Consider the following 14,307-nt stretch of genomic DNA (forward strand, 5'->3'; position numbering starts at 1 on the left):
GCCTTTGGCAAAAACGATCATCATTCTACACCTTCGACTTCCCGGCCGCTCCTCGTTTTACTCAGTCAAACCCTAGGCGTTGGTCAGGCGATCTTGAACCAAAATGAAGCGAAGCTAGCAACATAGAAGGTCGCTTTTGAAGTTGTGGCTTTTGAACCGACGTCTATGACTGATATGCACTTTGCGTACAATTTAATTAGTAAGAGCCACGCAAAATGGTCGGCATGCATGGTGCGGCGTTTACACACTTGTTCATGAGGCCCGCCGCGGCGTTCAAGCAGATTGTGCCTCTCGGCACCAACTGGCCGGCAAAGGATTGCTACGAGTGTCCGGCTAGGACTATGAGGTTGTAGCACATTGTCTATAGGATTCATGCAGAGGAGAGTAGCTTGGTGCACAAGTATGGCAAGGATGATGACATTGTGGTGAAAGATCCGACTGCTAAAATTGGTTCCAATTGGGATATTTTGATGAAGATATATTTGAAGGAACAAGATGTTTAAGCTGGATTTGAATAGGTTTACTTGGTTTTTGATGTCAACTTATGGGAAGGCCAAGAAATTAATGGACAATGAAGGGTAGTGCCACGGTGCCAAACCATATACATTATGCATGATCAAGTTTATCTTACGAAGTTCGAAATTGATTGACTACACAGAATATCTAATTTCATCTTTCAATAGAATTAAAACTGGTAAGAATCACCCCAGATTAAATACTGAAAAATAAAATAGGGCAAGCATAAATTCAACAAGAACCAACCCAAGCTGGCCAAATTAGCCAAACTCAGAAAAAGTGGCCCAACAATTTTTTTGTATATTCAAAACACGATCACGTGAAAAAAAAAAAAAAAAAGATAAGCCACTTAGTATTGTGATATAATGATATTCCTCTTTACTTGTAAGTTAGAGAGATCTTAGGTTTGATTCTCATCAAAGACGAATTTGAACCACATTATTGCTAGCCCATCCTCCTCCCCCTTAGCCTAGATAATAGGGGTGCAACTTGGGTTGGGCTAATCCGAACCCACCCATGTCCAACCCGACTTTAAACCCGAACAAGCGGATTTTTTTTTTAATTATAACCCATCCAAACCCCACCCAATTTCAACGTGTTTATTGATTGGGTTGAGTTGGGTTGATCATTTGCCCGTCCAACCTAACCCGACTAACCACACCCAATCTAACCAGATTGTAACTCATATCAATTAATACTCATACTACACCCAAGTGTGTCAAGTCCAAAAACCAACTCCCTTTCTAATAATTTTTTAATAAATTACCCTTTATAATTACTTAAGTTTTTAGGGAATAAGAAGTTTTGATTAGTCAGCCCATATTCGTAGCTTATAAATCCTAAATCTTTATAGTGGATTGATTTATGAAATTAGAGTTAGCTAGCTTTGATGTTACAAGATTAAACTTGAAAAAGTTTGGCAACCCAAACCTAACCCAAACAAACTAGAGCGTAAATGAACCTGAATGAAACCCAACCCGAACCCAAGCCCAAATTGTAAAAGTTGAGTTAGGATTGGGTTGACCTTCCAACCCGTCCAACCCACTCGAGTTGTATCCCTAATATATAATATTGATTATTCAAAAAAAAAAAAAACACGATTACATGAAGTTACTTCATTTACACTATAACATTTGAATTTGTTTTTTTTTTACTAAATAAAAGTGATATAATATGTGAAAAGACACATCACGAAACATGTAATAGAAGCATGAGAAAGAACTTAACTAGTTAAGTGGTCAAGAAATTCATGGACAAAGAAGGGTATTGATATATTTTGATTTTCTGGTACAAGCGACACATGATGGAGCATTGGAGCTATTTTATGTAACTGAATTACATGCAACGCACTTCCAAGAAAATAAGATTTTTCATTAATTAGAAAATAATTAATTGGATTGCAAGCTTAAGCAAAGCTTTAATTTAATTTCTTTACAGACCCAAATAGGTCACTTTAATTTTTCTTCTTAAAATTTTATTTGGCACTGTTCTCACTGTTCTCCCCAATCATCCTGTACAATTTCAGAACCCTAGCTAACCTACCTCTCTCTCTCTCTCTCTCTCTCTCTCTCTCACACACACACACACACACACACACATATTTTATCAGCATCCAAAGCAGATTCGTATATGTTCTGGTTGTTCTCCATCGGATTCATGCCACGTACGTCGGCATGCTGAGGATATATATAGCTGCAGAAAACTGATCACTTCGTTTTTGACATAGCCATTGCCGGCAGCCAAGCCCCCGCCGCACAAGGAGGATGAAGGAGACAAGTCCGAGGGCTGCGGCGGTGGCTGTGGCCGCCTTGTGCTTGTTTTTCATTTTGTTCGAAATCAGCCTCTCTTCAACCTCCAGATTTCTTAAATATGCTACCACTACTACATATTCAGCGAAGACTACTACTCAAGGTATGAGAAATATTTTCAATCCCTCTGCTATTTTTCATCCAAAGCAATTACGTATCAAATTCCCTCAAGTTTTAGAAGCATATATATTTCAAGAAATTTGAAGGAAGTTTACCATTTTAGATCAAAGTTATAACCCAAAAAAAAATATTAATCCAGATGCACCATAAGTCGTTTAACGTTTAAAGCATAGGTTCGATGCTTGAAGCTCAGTTAATTAATAGCATTTACAATGCATCCGTAGTCTCGAGTTCGATTACTCCCTCCCCATTGTTGCTAATATATAAAAAGTGTTGAACAGATTGTACCGATTCTTCTTTACTATATTACTCGACTTAACGCATGGAGGCCTCTTTCATAATAAAATATAATTTAATCAAATATCAGATTAATGATATAATATCATTTACTACTAAATATCATCACTAATTTTGTTTTAAACTTCGATTTCAGAGTCTTTGCAACTCTCACGGTCTCACCCTTCAGAATCTTTGCAACTTCCAATTGTCTGCGACCGTACAGATGGACGATATGATCTCTGTTCAATCAACGGTTCAACTGTCTTGGACACAAATATTTTCACATTCTTCGCTATGGGCCCAGCCCCCACAGGTGGGAAAAGTCCAGCCTTACCCTCGAAAATTCGAAGGGTTCATAATGTCTCGCATCAAGAACATCACTCTCACTTCCGGCCCACAAAGCCCATCATGTAAAGTCCAGCACAATGTTTCTGCCCTAGTATTCAGTGCAGGAGGGTACACCGGAAACTTCTTCCATGACTTCGATGACGGGTTTGTTCCGCTCTTCATCACCGTCAACACAATCTTCCCCGATCAAGACATCGTGATCGTGGTTTCCGAAGCTCCCTATTGGTGGCCTAGTAGGTATGCAGATCTACTAGCAATGTTCGACAAGTACCCTATCATTATCCTCAAAAATACTACTGCCACCCATTGTTTTCATGCCGCCACCCATAGGCCTCATATATAACACATGATTTCATGACCATGAACCAAATTCTACTACCAAATAAAAAATCATACATGGATTTTCGTGTGCTCCCAGAGAAAGCCTATGGGCCAAAAGCCCACCCCAAGGTTTTGACACCCAAGCCCACTAGATCACGCCCAAGACATGTGTTGGCCTACCGCGAAAATGCATGTGGACGCATGATTACGAACCATAAACAAGTGACTCGGTTAATTGAATAGGTGGGATTTGAAGTGATTGTGTTCAATCCCAAGAGGACAACCCCATTGCACGAATCTTATGCGTCACTGAATTCGAACCATGCCATGATCGTGGTCCATGGAGCATCACTGACGCACTCTTTGTTCTTTCTACCAGGTTCTGTGTTTATTCAAGTGGTTCCGATTGGGATCAATTGGGCTGCATTTGCTTATATCGGGACTCCCGATTCGGGAGGGGGGCTAGGTCTTTGAATTTGGAATATTCCGAGTATAAGATTGGAGTGAACGAGAGTAGCTTGGTGGACAAGTATGGGAAGGAGAATTTCTTGCTAAAGGACCCATCTGCCCTTCTGAAAAAAGGTTGGCCATCTGAGTTTATGAAGATTTACATCAAGGAGCAAAATGTCAAACTAGATTTGGAAAGATTTAAGAGTTGTTTGAAGGAGGCTTATACAAAGACTAAGAGATTTGTGGACAAAAATGGTTAATTACTGTGGTTTTTTGTTTCTGTGATATGAAATAATGGAAGCAACATTTACAGGCTGGTAGTGGCTGTGTTTATTTTTGGTTTTTTAATATCAAATTTGGTCGTCACTACAACATCTTAGTAAGTAATCATTTAATTTTTATATTTTGACGGAATGGAAGAAAAGTAATGAAATTCACAATGGTATTCGTTTATCAAATATTGGTCAATTCCATCCAAGTTTGGTTTTGTCTAAATCTGGTGGAAGAAGAAATTTCTCATTGCAACTTGTTCATTATATAAAAAAAGACTAAAAAAAAATAAACTAAAAATCCTGAGTGCGCTCAATAGATATTGTTTTTTTGAGACCACAACAAAAAAATATATAAAAATTAAAATAAATTAAAACCAGATATTAGAAAATGAAAATGGCTACACCGAATTTAATTGATTTTTATTTTTAAGTATGAGGTTTTAGTTTCGATTCTCATGATTACTGAGTTAAACACTATGTTATTATTGACTCGTTGTGTAACCCGTACGATGATCAATCTTGCCCCAAAATATCATTGTTTATAAAAAAAATTACGCTATATATGAATTTCCAATGTACTTAGAGTTTGCCAAGACATTACCAAAGGATTGATTAAAAGTTGCCAAAAATATAGAAGAGTAGTAAGGTAGGTGAGTGAGCATGCAGATTGCAGAGGCAAGCAAGAGGCAGAGATGGGAAACAACGACAGCGCTGCATGCAGCGACCAATTTTCGGTGTAACTGACATGCATACAACACCGACGCGCACGTCCAACAAAAACAACTATATAGACTTCTTGTCAATTCCTAGAACTAATTGGATAACATGCTTAAGCAAGCAAGCTTAATTCACTATTTTTGAAGAAAACGGAAGCTTTTCTCCCAAAGTAATGTTTCCTTGCATTAGTTTTAGTGCGGAATGGTGGTTAAATGAGTTGGGATATCAACGTGAGTCGAAACTGAAACTACAAGATTCGTGTTTTGACTCAGTTTCTTTCAAACTTAAGTTTTTTTATTTTCTTTTACCAACGATGGAATACATGCACACAATTAAGGGATATATATTGGGAACAAGGTGGTACTAGGAATAAGGTGGTCCTAGGACACTTAGAGTCAGGGAAATATACATGCGAAGGTCTTCCAAGGCTCATTCGAAAGTTTGATACAAGTTCCTTTTGTACCTACAAAATGTCGATAAATTTTCTCGATATCACTCACCATATGCTTCGACATATATATGTCGATATCTATTGACATATGCGCAATATGGTTTGGTTGGCGACGACTGGCCACCAAGTGTCGAGAAATGCCACAGTAAATCAACTAATTTTTTACATAAAAACTTGACCCTTAACACTAGGACGTCCTAATTCGAATCCTGAATTTGCCACTACATGCAACAACATATGTGTTCGTGTCAGGAATATGTACAACGGTATAAACCACACAAGAGTTATGCCTTGATAATACGACTAAAACGACCTGATATCAATGTGAGTTAAACCTGAAACTAGAACTCATCGTTACCTAAAGGAAAAACTAGCTAGTTTTGCCTCAAAATTATCAATAGCACGAGACCTACCTCTGGTTAGTTATTTAGCACCTTTTCTCCAAAAGCCTATGATCCCATTTAATTTGGTCGTTTGTCACAAACTCAGTTCTTATAAGTCTGTAAGAGCATTCAAATGCAGTTCAAATTTATATAAACTCCATTATTTTCACTACAACTCAAAAGTCCAAGAGTCCATACATATACCTCCCTCTTCACACACACACACACACACAGAGATATATATATATATATTAAAGAAGAGAAAGAAGTGGTAAGAGGCAGCCATTAGCCAAAGAAGGTCAAAAGATGACGAAGAAGACAGTTTCGAAGGCTGCGGTGGTGGCTTTGGCTTGGTGCTTCTTTATCATTGTATTCCAGATCAGCATCTCATCAACCTCCAGATCTTTAAAAAAATATGCTACTACAAACTCAAACCAGACTCATCAAGGTATGGAATTACCGCATTAATTTAGTTAATTAAAAGCTTAAGCATTTCCATTTCCTCTCCAATATTCATCTTAGTTTGCATGGCAACTACACATATTTGGATTTAACTATAGTTGTTAAGAAAATTGTGCTCTACCCTCTGCACTCAAATCTCTGATTCCGTAGTTTAAATTAATTTAACGTAATTTTTAATATCGTTTGTTAAACAAAGGTTTGCATGCATTGTCCACCACTTTTATTAGTTATCTTATTAATTGTTTCGATTTCTCGGTGCATGCAGTGATCCCTCGCAAAGATCTTAATTGGTCCACCGGTAATTCAATAGTATTCAGAAATGCAACCTTTCCTATTTATCCTTTTTTTTTTTGGGTGTCTTCTTCACTCAGCTTTTGACATGTGAACTTTAGTTGCACTTGAAACTAAAAATTTAAGAATCGTGTGAAAGTGTTTTTAAAATAACTGAAAACTTTTTTGATGAAAAAATATTTTGAAAATCAATTGTTAGTAAAAATGCAAAAACATTCTCTAAAAGGGTTTTTAGTTAATTATTTTAAATTGACGCTGTTAGATTTGGGGTTTTGTAGAGTTTTTAAGGTGCAGCGGCCTTAGCCTCTCGAGAAACGATGAGCCATACAGGGTTGGATTTCTTCATCATCGAATTCAATTCTACCGTGGCGTGGCGGTGGCTATTGTGGTTGTGGCAGTGTAAAGAGGCCTAAACCCTGTTAAAACATCGTGTGTTTTGCCAGTTTTATGAGAAAGAAGCGTTTGGATGGGAAGACGTGATAAGGCGAAGAGGTTTGAGGATACCCATGGAGGCAACTGTGCTGCAGAAGGAAGCGGTAGAGACGGGTAGGTTAAGATGGTAAGAGAGGTGGATGGAACCAATTTATATTCATTTTTAGTTTGTTAGATTTATTAAAGGGTAGAGAGAAGAGAACTGATTTGTATTTTCAAAAATCAATTTCGGATAATGCTCAGAAGACTAAATTTGTAGACGAAATTTATAAAATAAATTATGTGTCACCAATAAGAATATTTAATTTACAAATTTTTTTTTACAATTTAATTTTTTTAGCATTACCCTTAAATTTTTAGTTAAGCGTAAGCAAATGCCCCATTTCAAAAGCCATGTGAAGAAGGCTAAAAGAAAAAGAGAAATAGGAAAAGTAATTAGAATTTCTCAAATTTTTTCTTTTTCTTATTATATTTTAATTTATTTTTGTTGAACTTTTATTAAAATTAACTCTTTGATTTCAGAATTAGAAGGAGCTCATGAAAAATTGGAGATGATTAGCACACAAAATTCACACTCTCAAGAATCTTTGCAACTTCCACTGAAGAACACAACAATCATGTGCTCATGCACGCTACGATCAATGCTCAATCAACGGCCCAACTGTCCTGGACTCGAAAACCTTGACATTCTTCACCATGAGCTCATCAGCCCAACCCCCGGCGGTGGAAAATATCCAACCCTACCCTCGAAAATTCGACGGTTTCATTATGCCTAACATCAAGAACTTCACGCTCACATCGGGTCCAGGAGGCCCGCCGTGTGAGGTTCAACACGACGTTCCGGCACTGGTATTCAGCGCCGGCGGGCTCATTCGAAGACGCAACTTCTACCATATTTTCGATGACGGGCTCATCCCACTCTTCATCACCGTCAACACGATCTTCCGCCCCGATCAGGACTTCGTGATCGTGGCTTCCTTGGCCACCACGTGGTGGTCTCGCAAGTTCCCAGAGTTAATGCGAATGTTCACCAGGCACCCTATCATCATCCCTAAAAGTTTTACACCCACCCACTGTTTTCCTTCTGCCACCATAAGCCTCATCTCCCATGATTTCATGACCATAAACCAAACACTACTATCCACTCCAAAAACGTTCATGGATTTTCGTCTGCTCATACACCAAGCCTATACCGAAACGTCCCGCCGCAAAATCTTCGCATCCGACCCCACTGACCCTCAACCGATACTCGTGTGGGCCAACCGCAAGGGGGCTCGTGGACGCATGGTCGCGAACCTGGACCAGGTGGTGGAGCTGATGAAGAAGGTGGGATTTGATGTGAAAGTGTTTGAGCCCAACACACCACCCCATTGAATGAATCTTAATTATGCATTGTTGAATGCAAGCCATGCAATGATTGGAGTGCATGGGGCTGCACTCACTCACCAATTTTTTCTCCGGCCGGGATCTGTGTTTGTGCAGGTGGTTCCGATAGGGTTACACTGGGCGGCGGATGCATTTTACGGGAAGGTGGCAAAGGATTTAAATTTGGAGTATATTGAGTATAGGATTGGAGTGGACGAGAGTTGTTTGGTGGACAAGTATGGCAACGAGGGTTTGTTGTTAAAGGACCCATATGCCCTTCTGAATAAAGATAAAAATGGGTGCCCAGTGGCCACCGACATTAGGGACATTTACTTGTGCCAACAAGATGTCAAACTTGATTTGACCAGGTTCGAGAGTTGTTTGATGGAGGTTTATCATAAAGCGAGGAGATTTATGAAGTTGAACGATTAGTTACGTAATATTGGATTTGGATGAATGAAATAAATTAAAATTCAGCTGAATAAATAAAGTGTTGAATTGAATTGTACTAGTATTTACTGTGAGTTATTACTCATTTTTGTACTTGTTGTCTTATTTTTCAATTATTTTTTTAATTAAAACAGAAAAAGAAGAGATAGTGGGAATTCTCTTATCCCATTCATTGGTGCTTTATTTTTTATTGTATAGCAGATCAGCATCATATGAACCTGCTCTGGAAATTGTCGAGGTGTCAAATGGTTGGTGGCAAGTTGAATTATAATGATTTTAAATTTGAACATCCTCACATTTTCCTGCCCTATTTGTTTCTTTAGAAGGGGGGTTATTTTCCCTCCTAATCTCTCACTCATTTCATCCTCTTCTATTTGAATGTTACAGTTTAATCATGTTAACATCTTATATTATATTTTTTTTATAAAGATAATAAAACAAAAAACAATATGTGAGAAGAGAAGAGAGAAGGAGATGGAAATAGAAAGGGAGAGGATTCTACTTCGTTTTCTTAAGCCACAATGTATCAATTATTTCATGGAATCTTAATTAGTGGGTTCAACCCTAAATAAACAATATTACTTGAGCACCATGTGATTTTCCTGGGGTCACATGTATTGTGTTGCGATGTGATTTTCCTAATAAACAAAAAACAACAATAATTAAGTTTTATTTTATTCAGTGAGATTGGTTGTATACATCTTAGAACGTCATTGTGCTCAGTTTTGCACTTTTCCGTATCTTTTCTTAAAGTCTATTTCCAAGTTTTTCTAGATATTTCTCTACTGCTTCTGCTATGAGTCTCTATCTTGTAGTTACATATTTTAACTAAAATATATGTAGATCTTTATTTCATGCATCCAAACCACCTTAAGTCGTTTTCTCTCACCTAAACGCTGATTTTCCTAACAACTACTGTATATATAATTGTATAATAATTAGCATGTTAATAGACCTTTTCAAAGTAAAATCTTAACGTGCTAAAGACTTGGAAGTCATTTGTTTGATTTGGAAAGTTTCCAATTGACTACATTTCCAATAAAGTGGTAGAAAGAAATCCACTTTTTGAAATGGTACGCATGTGTGTGCGTAAAAAAAAAACCTACTCCTTCGAGAAAAAGGTATACGTCCTCGAGTTTTTTTTATCCCCACTCACCCTCTTTAATCACATGTATCAACAAAATAAATTGTCCATTAGTAACCTTTAATTCACTTTCAAATTTTTTAATAATTAAAGTTGATCGTTATAAGCAAGAGAGATTTGATTGACATTTCATAAAAATCGTCATGCATTCCACAATTATAAAGTGCAAAATAAATTTTTTTAAGTGCATTTCAAAAAAAAAAAGGACAATTGTTGGCAAGCCAAGGTTATCCATCCCTTCCAGGGGCTGGGAAGACTCGCAGATGCATTTTAGCCTCCTCTTGGCCATAAGTCTAGTTTCCATACCAGCAACAGGTTTCAAACCCGAGACCTCCAGTTTTTAAGAGCATCTTCAAAGGCGATGTCAAAAAGTCTTACTTGGATTGTTTTGACAAACAAAGGTGCTTTTTTTATTCCAAAGGAGATGTCAAAATCCTACATGGATTGACATTCTTCACTTTGATGCCAGATTTGAATGCAACGTCAACTTTTTTCTATTTTATTTTAATGCTGGGGCCACATATTTCTTTATTTTTCTTCAATTATTGATGATTTTATTAAATCCAACCCACTTGATTTTATAAAAAAAACCAAAAAAATATTTTTATTTGACATCTTGGGTAGAATAGTAGACTTTACAAAATGTTGTTTTGCCACCTCAACTGTAAAAATGAAATTTAACATTTTAATTTGACATCACCATTAGAGATGATCTAAAGTGTAAATGACAACCCCTTTAATATTCACAATTCATATTTTAGTCGGTGAATTACAGTTAATTACACTTTTTTTTTTCTTCTTCAAACATCTTTACTTTTTATCATCATAGTAAATAAATAAAACAAAAATTACGGACATGATTAAAATTACCATTTAAAAAAGAAAAATATAATATGTGCATATCAATTTTCTTACCATAATGTAGTTAAATTTGGCCAATTACTTAGTCACCAACTTCTTTTTTTGTCCCCACGTGTGAATTTAGCCTTTAACACAAAGCCACAGCAGAAAGCGTTTATTTAAGCACTTTTTGCTTGAGGATCCCCATAACGTACGTTACCAAGTCCAAACAAATCAAATTGTACCATCGATCGCCATGGGTGCCAAGCTCTTGCAAGCTTCAGTTCCCAACGCTTCAGCCCACAACGCCTCAAGGCCTTCATTACCCACTCCCCATTTTGTCTCCCACACCATTTTCAACACACCCAACAATTTTTTCCGATCAAATCCCGGAAGAAAACTGCACTTTCCTCTCCAAGTTTCTTCTTCTTCTTGTGCAACCTCTCCCATCAAGTAAAGACGATTGTTTTCACTTTTTTGTTCTTCATTTTTTAATTTTTTTTACATCGTCTGTTTAGTGCTATGTTATTGCTGATTAGAGCCATTAAAAAAAGGGAAATTCTAATGGAAAATAATCAAATTATATGGGTTTCTGAAAGAGAGTAACTTGGGATTGTACAGTTTGCTGATTGCATAATGTTCTTGCAAGGAAAGGTTATTTGTATAATCTGAACTCGATTAATAACGACAGATAGATTACAGCAGAGTTCTTGAGAAGCATTTCCCATAGGATTTTTAACAATCTAATTACATTTTAGATAAGTTTTCAAAGGGTTTTGAGGTTTAATTATTCACTAGTTTTCTGTTGGGTTAGTGAGTTGAAGCTCTTCCCATATTTGTGTAAATCCAGAGAACTCTACTTCTTGCATTTTTAAAACCAGGATATTGTTGCAACTCAACCCTTTGAGTTTACCAATGAAGTTCAGCAGTTTATTGTTTTGCCTGCTAGAAAAGTCCAGTCTTGGTTTATCTGAAAACTATGAATTAAATAAGATTAGCTGACTCATTTGATACTCCTTGTTTGTCAGGTGAGGTGGTTTTGTTATTTATTTGTATATGAAACGTGATTAGTCTATTATTATGCTTGAGATCGAACGTAGAAAATCGAGCTATTGTTACAATAAAATAACGGTGGCCTTGCAGCCAAGTGCTGCATGTTTTGTAGAATCATGTTATGTTTTTCTTGGCAGCCGGAAATTTATCATTGTGCACTCATTTCCCAATTAGCATACTTGCTAAGATCATAACTAGTTCAGATGTGCCCAACAAAGCCTATGTAGCAGCAGATTTTATGTTAGGAAATGAACTTTCTATTTCTTAATGAATCCATAATTTTCCGCAGGCTAACTTCTGACATGCGGCTTCTTTTTCTTGTAGATATTCAAGTAAGAAAAGGGTGGATGAGAGCGAAATCTTAACTCTGGACAGTATAAGGCACTCTTTAATTCGACAAGAGGACAGCATAATATTTAGCCTTCTGGAGCGGGCTCAGTACTGTTATAATGCAGACACGTATGACCATGACACCTTCTCGATGGAAGGATTTCGTGGTTCACTGGTTGAGTTTATGGTCAGGGAAACTGAAAAACTCCATGCCCAGGTAATCTAAATAAGATATAAAAGATTAATATAACTACTACAATATTATTAATGATGCCGGAGATTTTCTTAACTGCGCTTCATTTTCGCATGCCAGGCGGGGAGGTACAAGAGCCCTGATGAACATCCTTTCTTCCCAGCACACTTACCTGAGCCAATGCTTCCTCCTTTGCAGTATCCACAGGTAAATTCTAATACACAGCATGATAATTTACCCTTGCCCTGTAACTTGATAAATTTACTTGCATAATTTGGCTTGTTTTAGTGTATGCTTTTTAAGTGATTTCTGACCCGATTTGCGTTTTCTCTGATAATGAAACTAGGTTTTGCATCCGTATGCCGATTCAATTAATATAAACAGTAAGGTTTGGAACATGTACTTTAGAGATCTCCTTCCCAGATTAGTCAAAGCAGGAGACAATGGTAATTGTGGATCAGATGCTGTTTGTGACACACTTTGTTTGCAGGTAAACCACTGTCAACTGAATTTACAGAAGTTCACGATTCTCACGTAACGGTCCAGAAATTATGACAAACACAAATAATAGTCTATTAGGTTGTCACGTTATACTAGTTTAGGTAATTAAGTGTCGTATTATAGTTGAGAGGATTGTTTTATTTGTTTTTCTGTTTCGTCTCTTGTCTGGTTGTTTAGTTTGTTGCGTCTGCCTTGGGCCTTCTAATTTGGCCTTTCGTTTGTATTGCCTCTGGTGCCTTTCAGCCTTTCAATGAAAGGCTTCTCAACTCTCCAAACCCAAATATAAAAAGATAAAAGAAGCAGCGTCGCATTTTAACGTTTTCTCCTAGCCTTGTCCATGACGTATGGAACCTTTCCCTCCTCATGAGTTCATTGAATTCTGCTCTTGCGAACCGGTTTTTGAAATTTTGAGTTCGGGACAGTAGTTTAGGATGCATTTTCGATGTTTTTGTTCCCTGCTGTTGTTCTTAAGACTTTGCGTTGTTGTGTTAGATTCTACATCAATCCTTTTAGTGTACCCTTTTATCAAATTCCTTTCCGATGTTGGATGTTTGTCACAGGCGCTTTCGAAGAGAATCCACTATGGGAAATTCGTGGCAGAGGCAAAATTCCGTCAATCCCCAGCGGAATATGAGGCTGCCATTAGAGCACAAGTAAGCTTCCTCTTATAAATGTGCCCTCATCATTGCATTGCTTGATGGTTCATTATCTCATATATTGACGACGTGTTTTTCTTGTGCCGGTGTGTGGTTCTTGCAGGACAGGAATCAACTGATGGTGTTGCTGACATTCGAAACAGTGGAAGCAGCGATCAAGAGGAGAGTGGAGATGAAGACGAAACGATACGGGCAGGAGGTTAAAATCGACGAAGGGGAAGATGATGCAGCTAACCCTGTATACCAAATCAAGCCACATTTAGTTGCCAGTCTCTATGGAGATTGGATCATACCTCTCACGAAGCAAGTTGAGATTGAATACCTCTTGAGAAGATTGGATTAAAGTGAAAATCCATGATTTGTTTTTGTTTAATTTGTTTAGGGTTGTGCTATCCGCACACTTATTTTTACTTCTCATACACCCCTCGCAATTTCTGGCTGTATGATTTAATGAATTGAAGAATATCAATCGCAAAAAATTAAGAAGGGTGTGAGAGATAAAACTGGATGTGTGAATAACACTATCTTTTATTTAATACGGATGTGAATTGTTTTCTCATTGTTTACGAGTCGAGTTGTTATTTAGTAGACGTTTTAATCTATTTGTCCATGCCATTCATTTGCCTTAGATTACTGAATTAGTCCTTGGATATGAAACTACGTTTTAATCATGTGAGGAGAGAGATAAACACGTAACGATATGCGCTCTGTGAGTTTTGGCCTGACCTCGTTCCCCAAACTAGGATTTGAAGGAATACCCTGCATATGTCCAAAGTTGTCGTCAATCAAATGGCCTGAAAATTACGCGATTTGTGATTCCCACCACGTGCAGAAGAACCTTTAGCATCCAAAAGGGAAGAAAACAAAGGAAAATAAGAAAGAAAGAAAGAATGTGACTTGTAGTTCAAAAGAAGCTTAATCGGAT

At 37.4% G+C, this 14,307-nt stretch overlaps 2 protein-coding genes and 1 pseudogene across 2 annotated transcripts; all 3 read left to right on the plus strand.

Moving 5' to 3' along the window:
• The first annotated feature begins 2,279 nt into the window (after positions 1-2,279).
• Positions 2,280-4,214, plus strand: LOC103423871 (xylan glycosyltransferase MUCI21-like; annotated as a pseudogene).
• A 3,332-nt stretch (positions 4,215-7,546) lies between these two features.
• Positions 7,547-8,647, plus strand: LOC103423872 (xylan glycosyltransferase MUCI21-like). Its single transcript, XM_070810784.1, has 2 exons — positions 7,547-8,176; positions 8,333-8,647. The coding sequence occupies exons 1-2, from the start codon at positions 7,547-7,549 to the stop codon at positions 8,645-8,647; spliced, it is 945 nt and encodes a 314-aa protein (XP_070666885.1).
• Positions 8,648-10,859: 2,212 nt separating this feature from the next.
• On the plus strand, positions 10,860-13,941 carry LOC103423796 (chorismate mutase 3, chloroplastic-like). The gene is made up of 6 exons (XM_008361878.4): positions 10,860-11,102; positions 12,027-12,249; positions 12,346-12,432; positions 12,572-12,715; positions 13,287-13,379; positions 13,486-13,941. Exons 1-6 carry the CDS (start codon positions 10,906-10,908, stop codon positions 13,723-13,725), a joined length of 984 nt encoding a protein of 327 aa, XP_008360100.1. The 5' UTR covers positions 10,860-10,905; the 3' UTR covers positions 13,726-13,941.
• The last annotated feature ends 366 nt before the right edge of the window (positions 13,942-14,307 follow it).

This window comes from Malus domestica, chromosome 13, assembly GCF_042453785.1.
Source record: "Malus domestica chromosome 13, GDT2T_hap1".
Classification (NCBI taxonomy): Eukaryota; Viridiplantae; Streptophyta; class Magnoliopsida; order Rosales; family Rosaceae; genus Malus; species Malus domestica.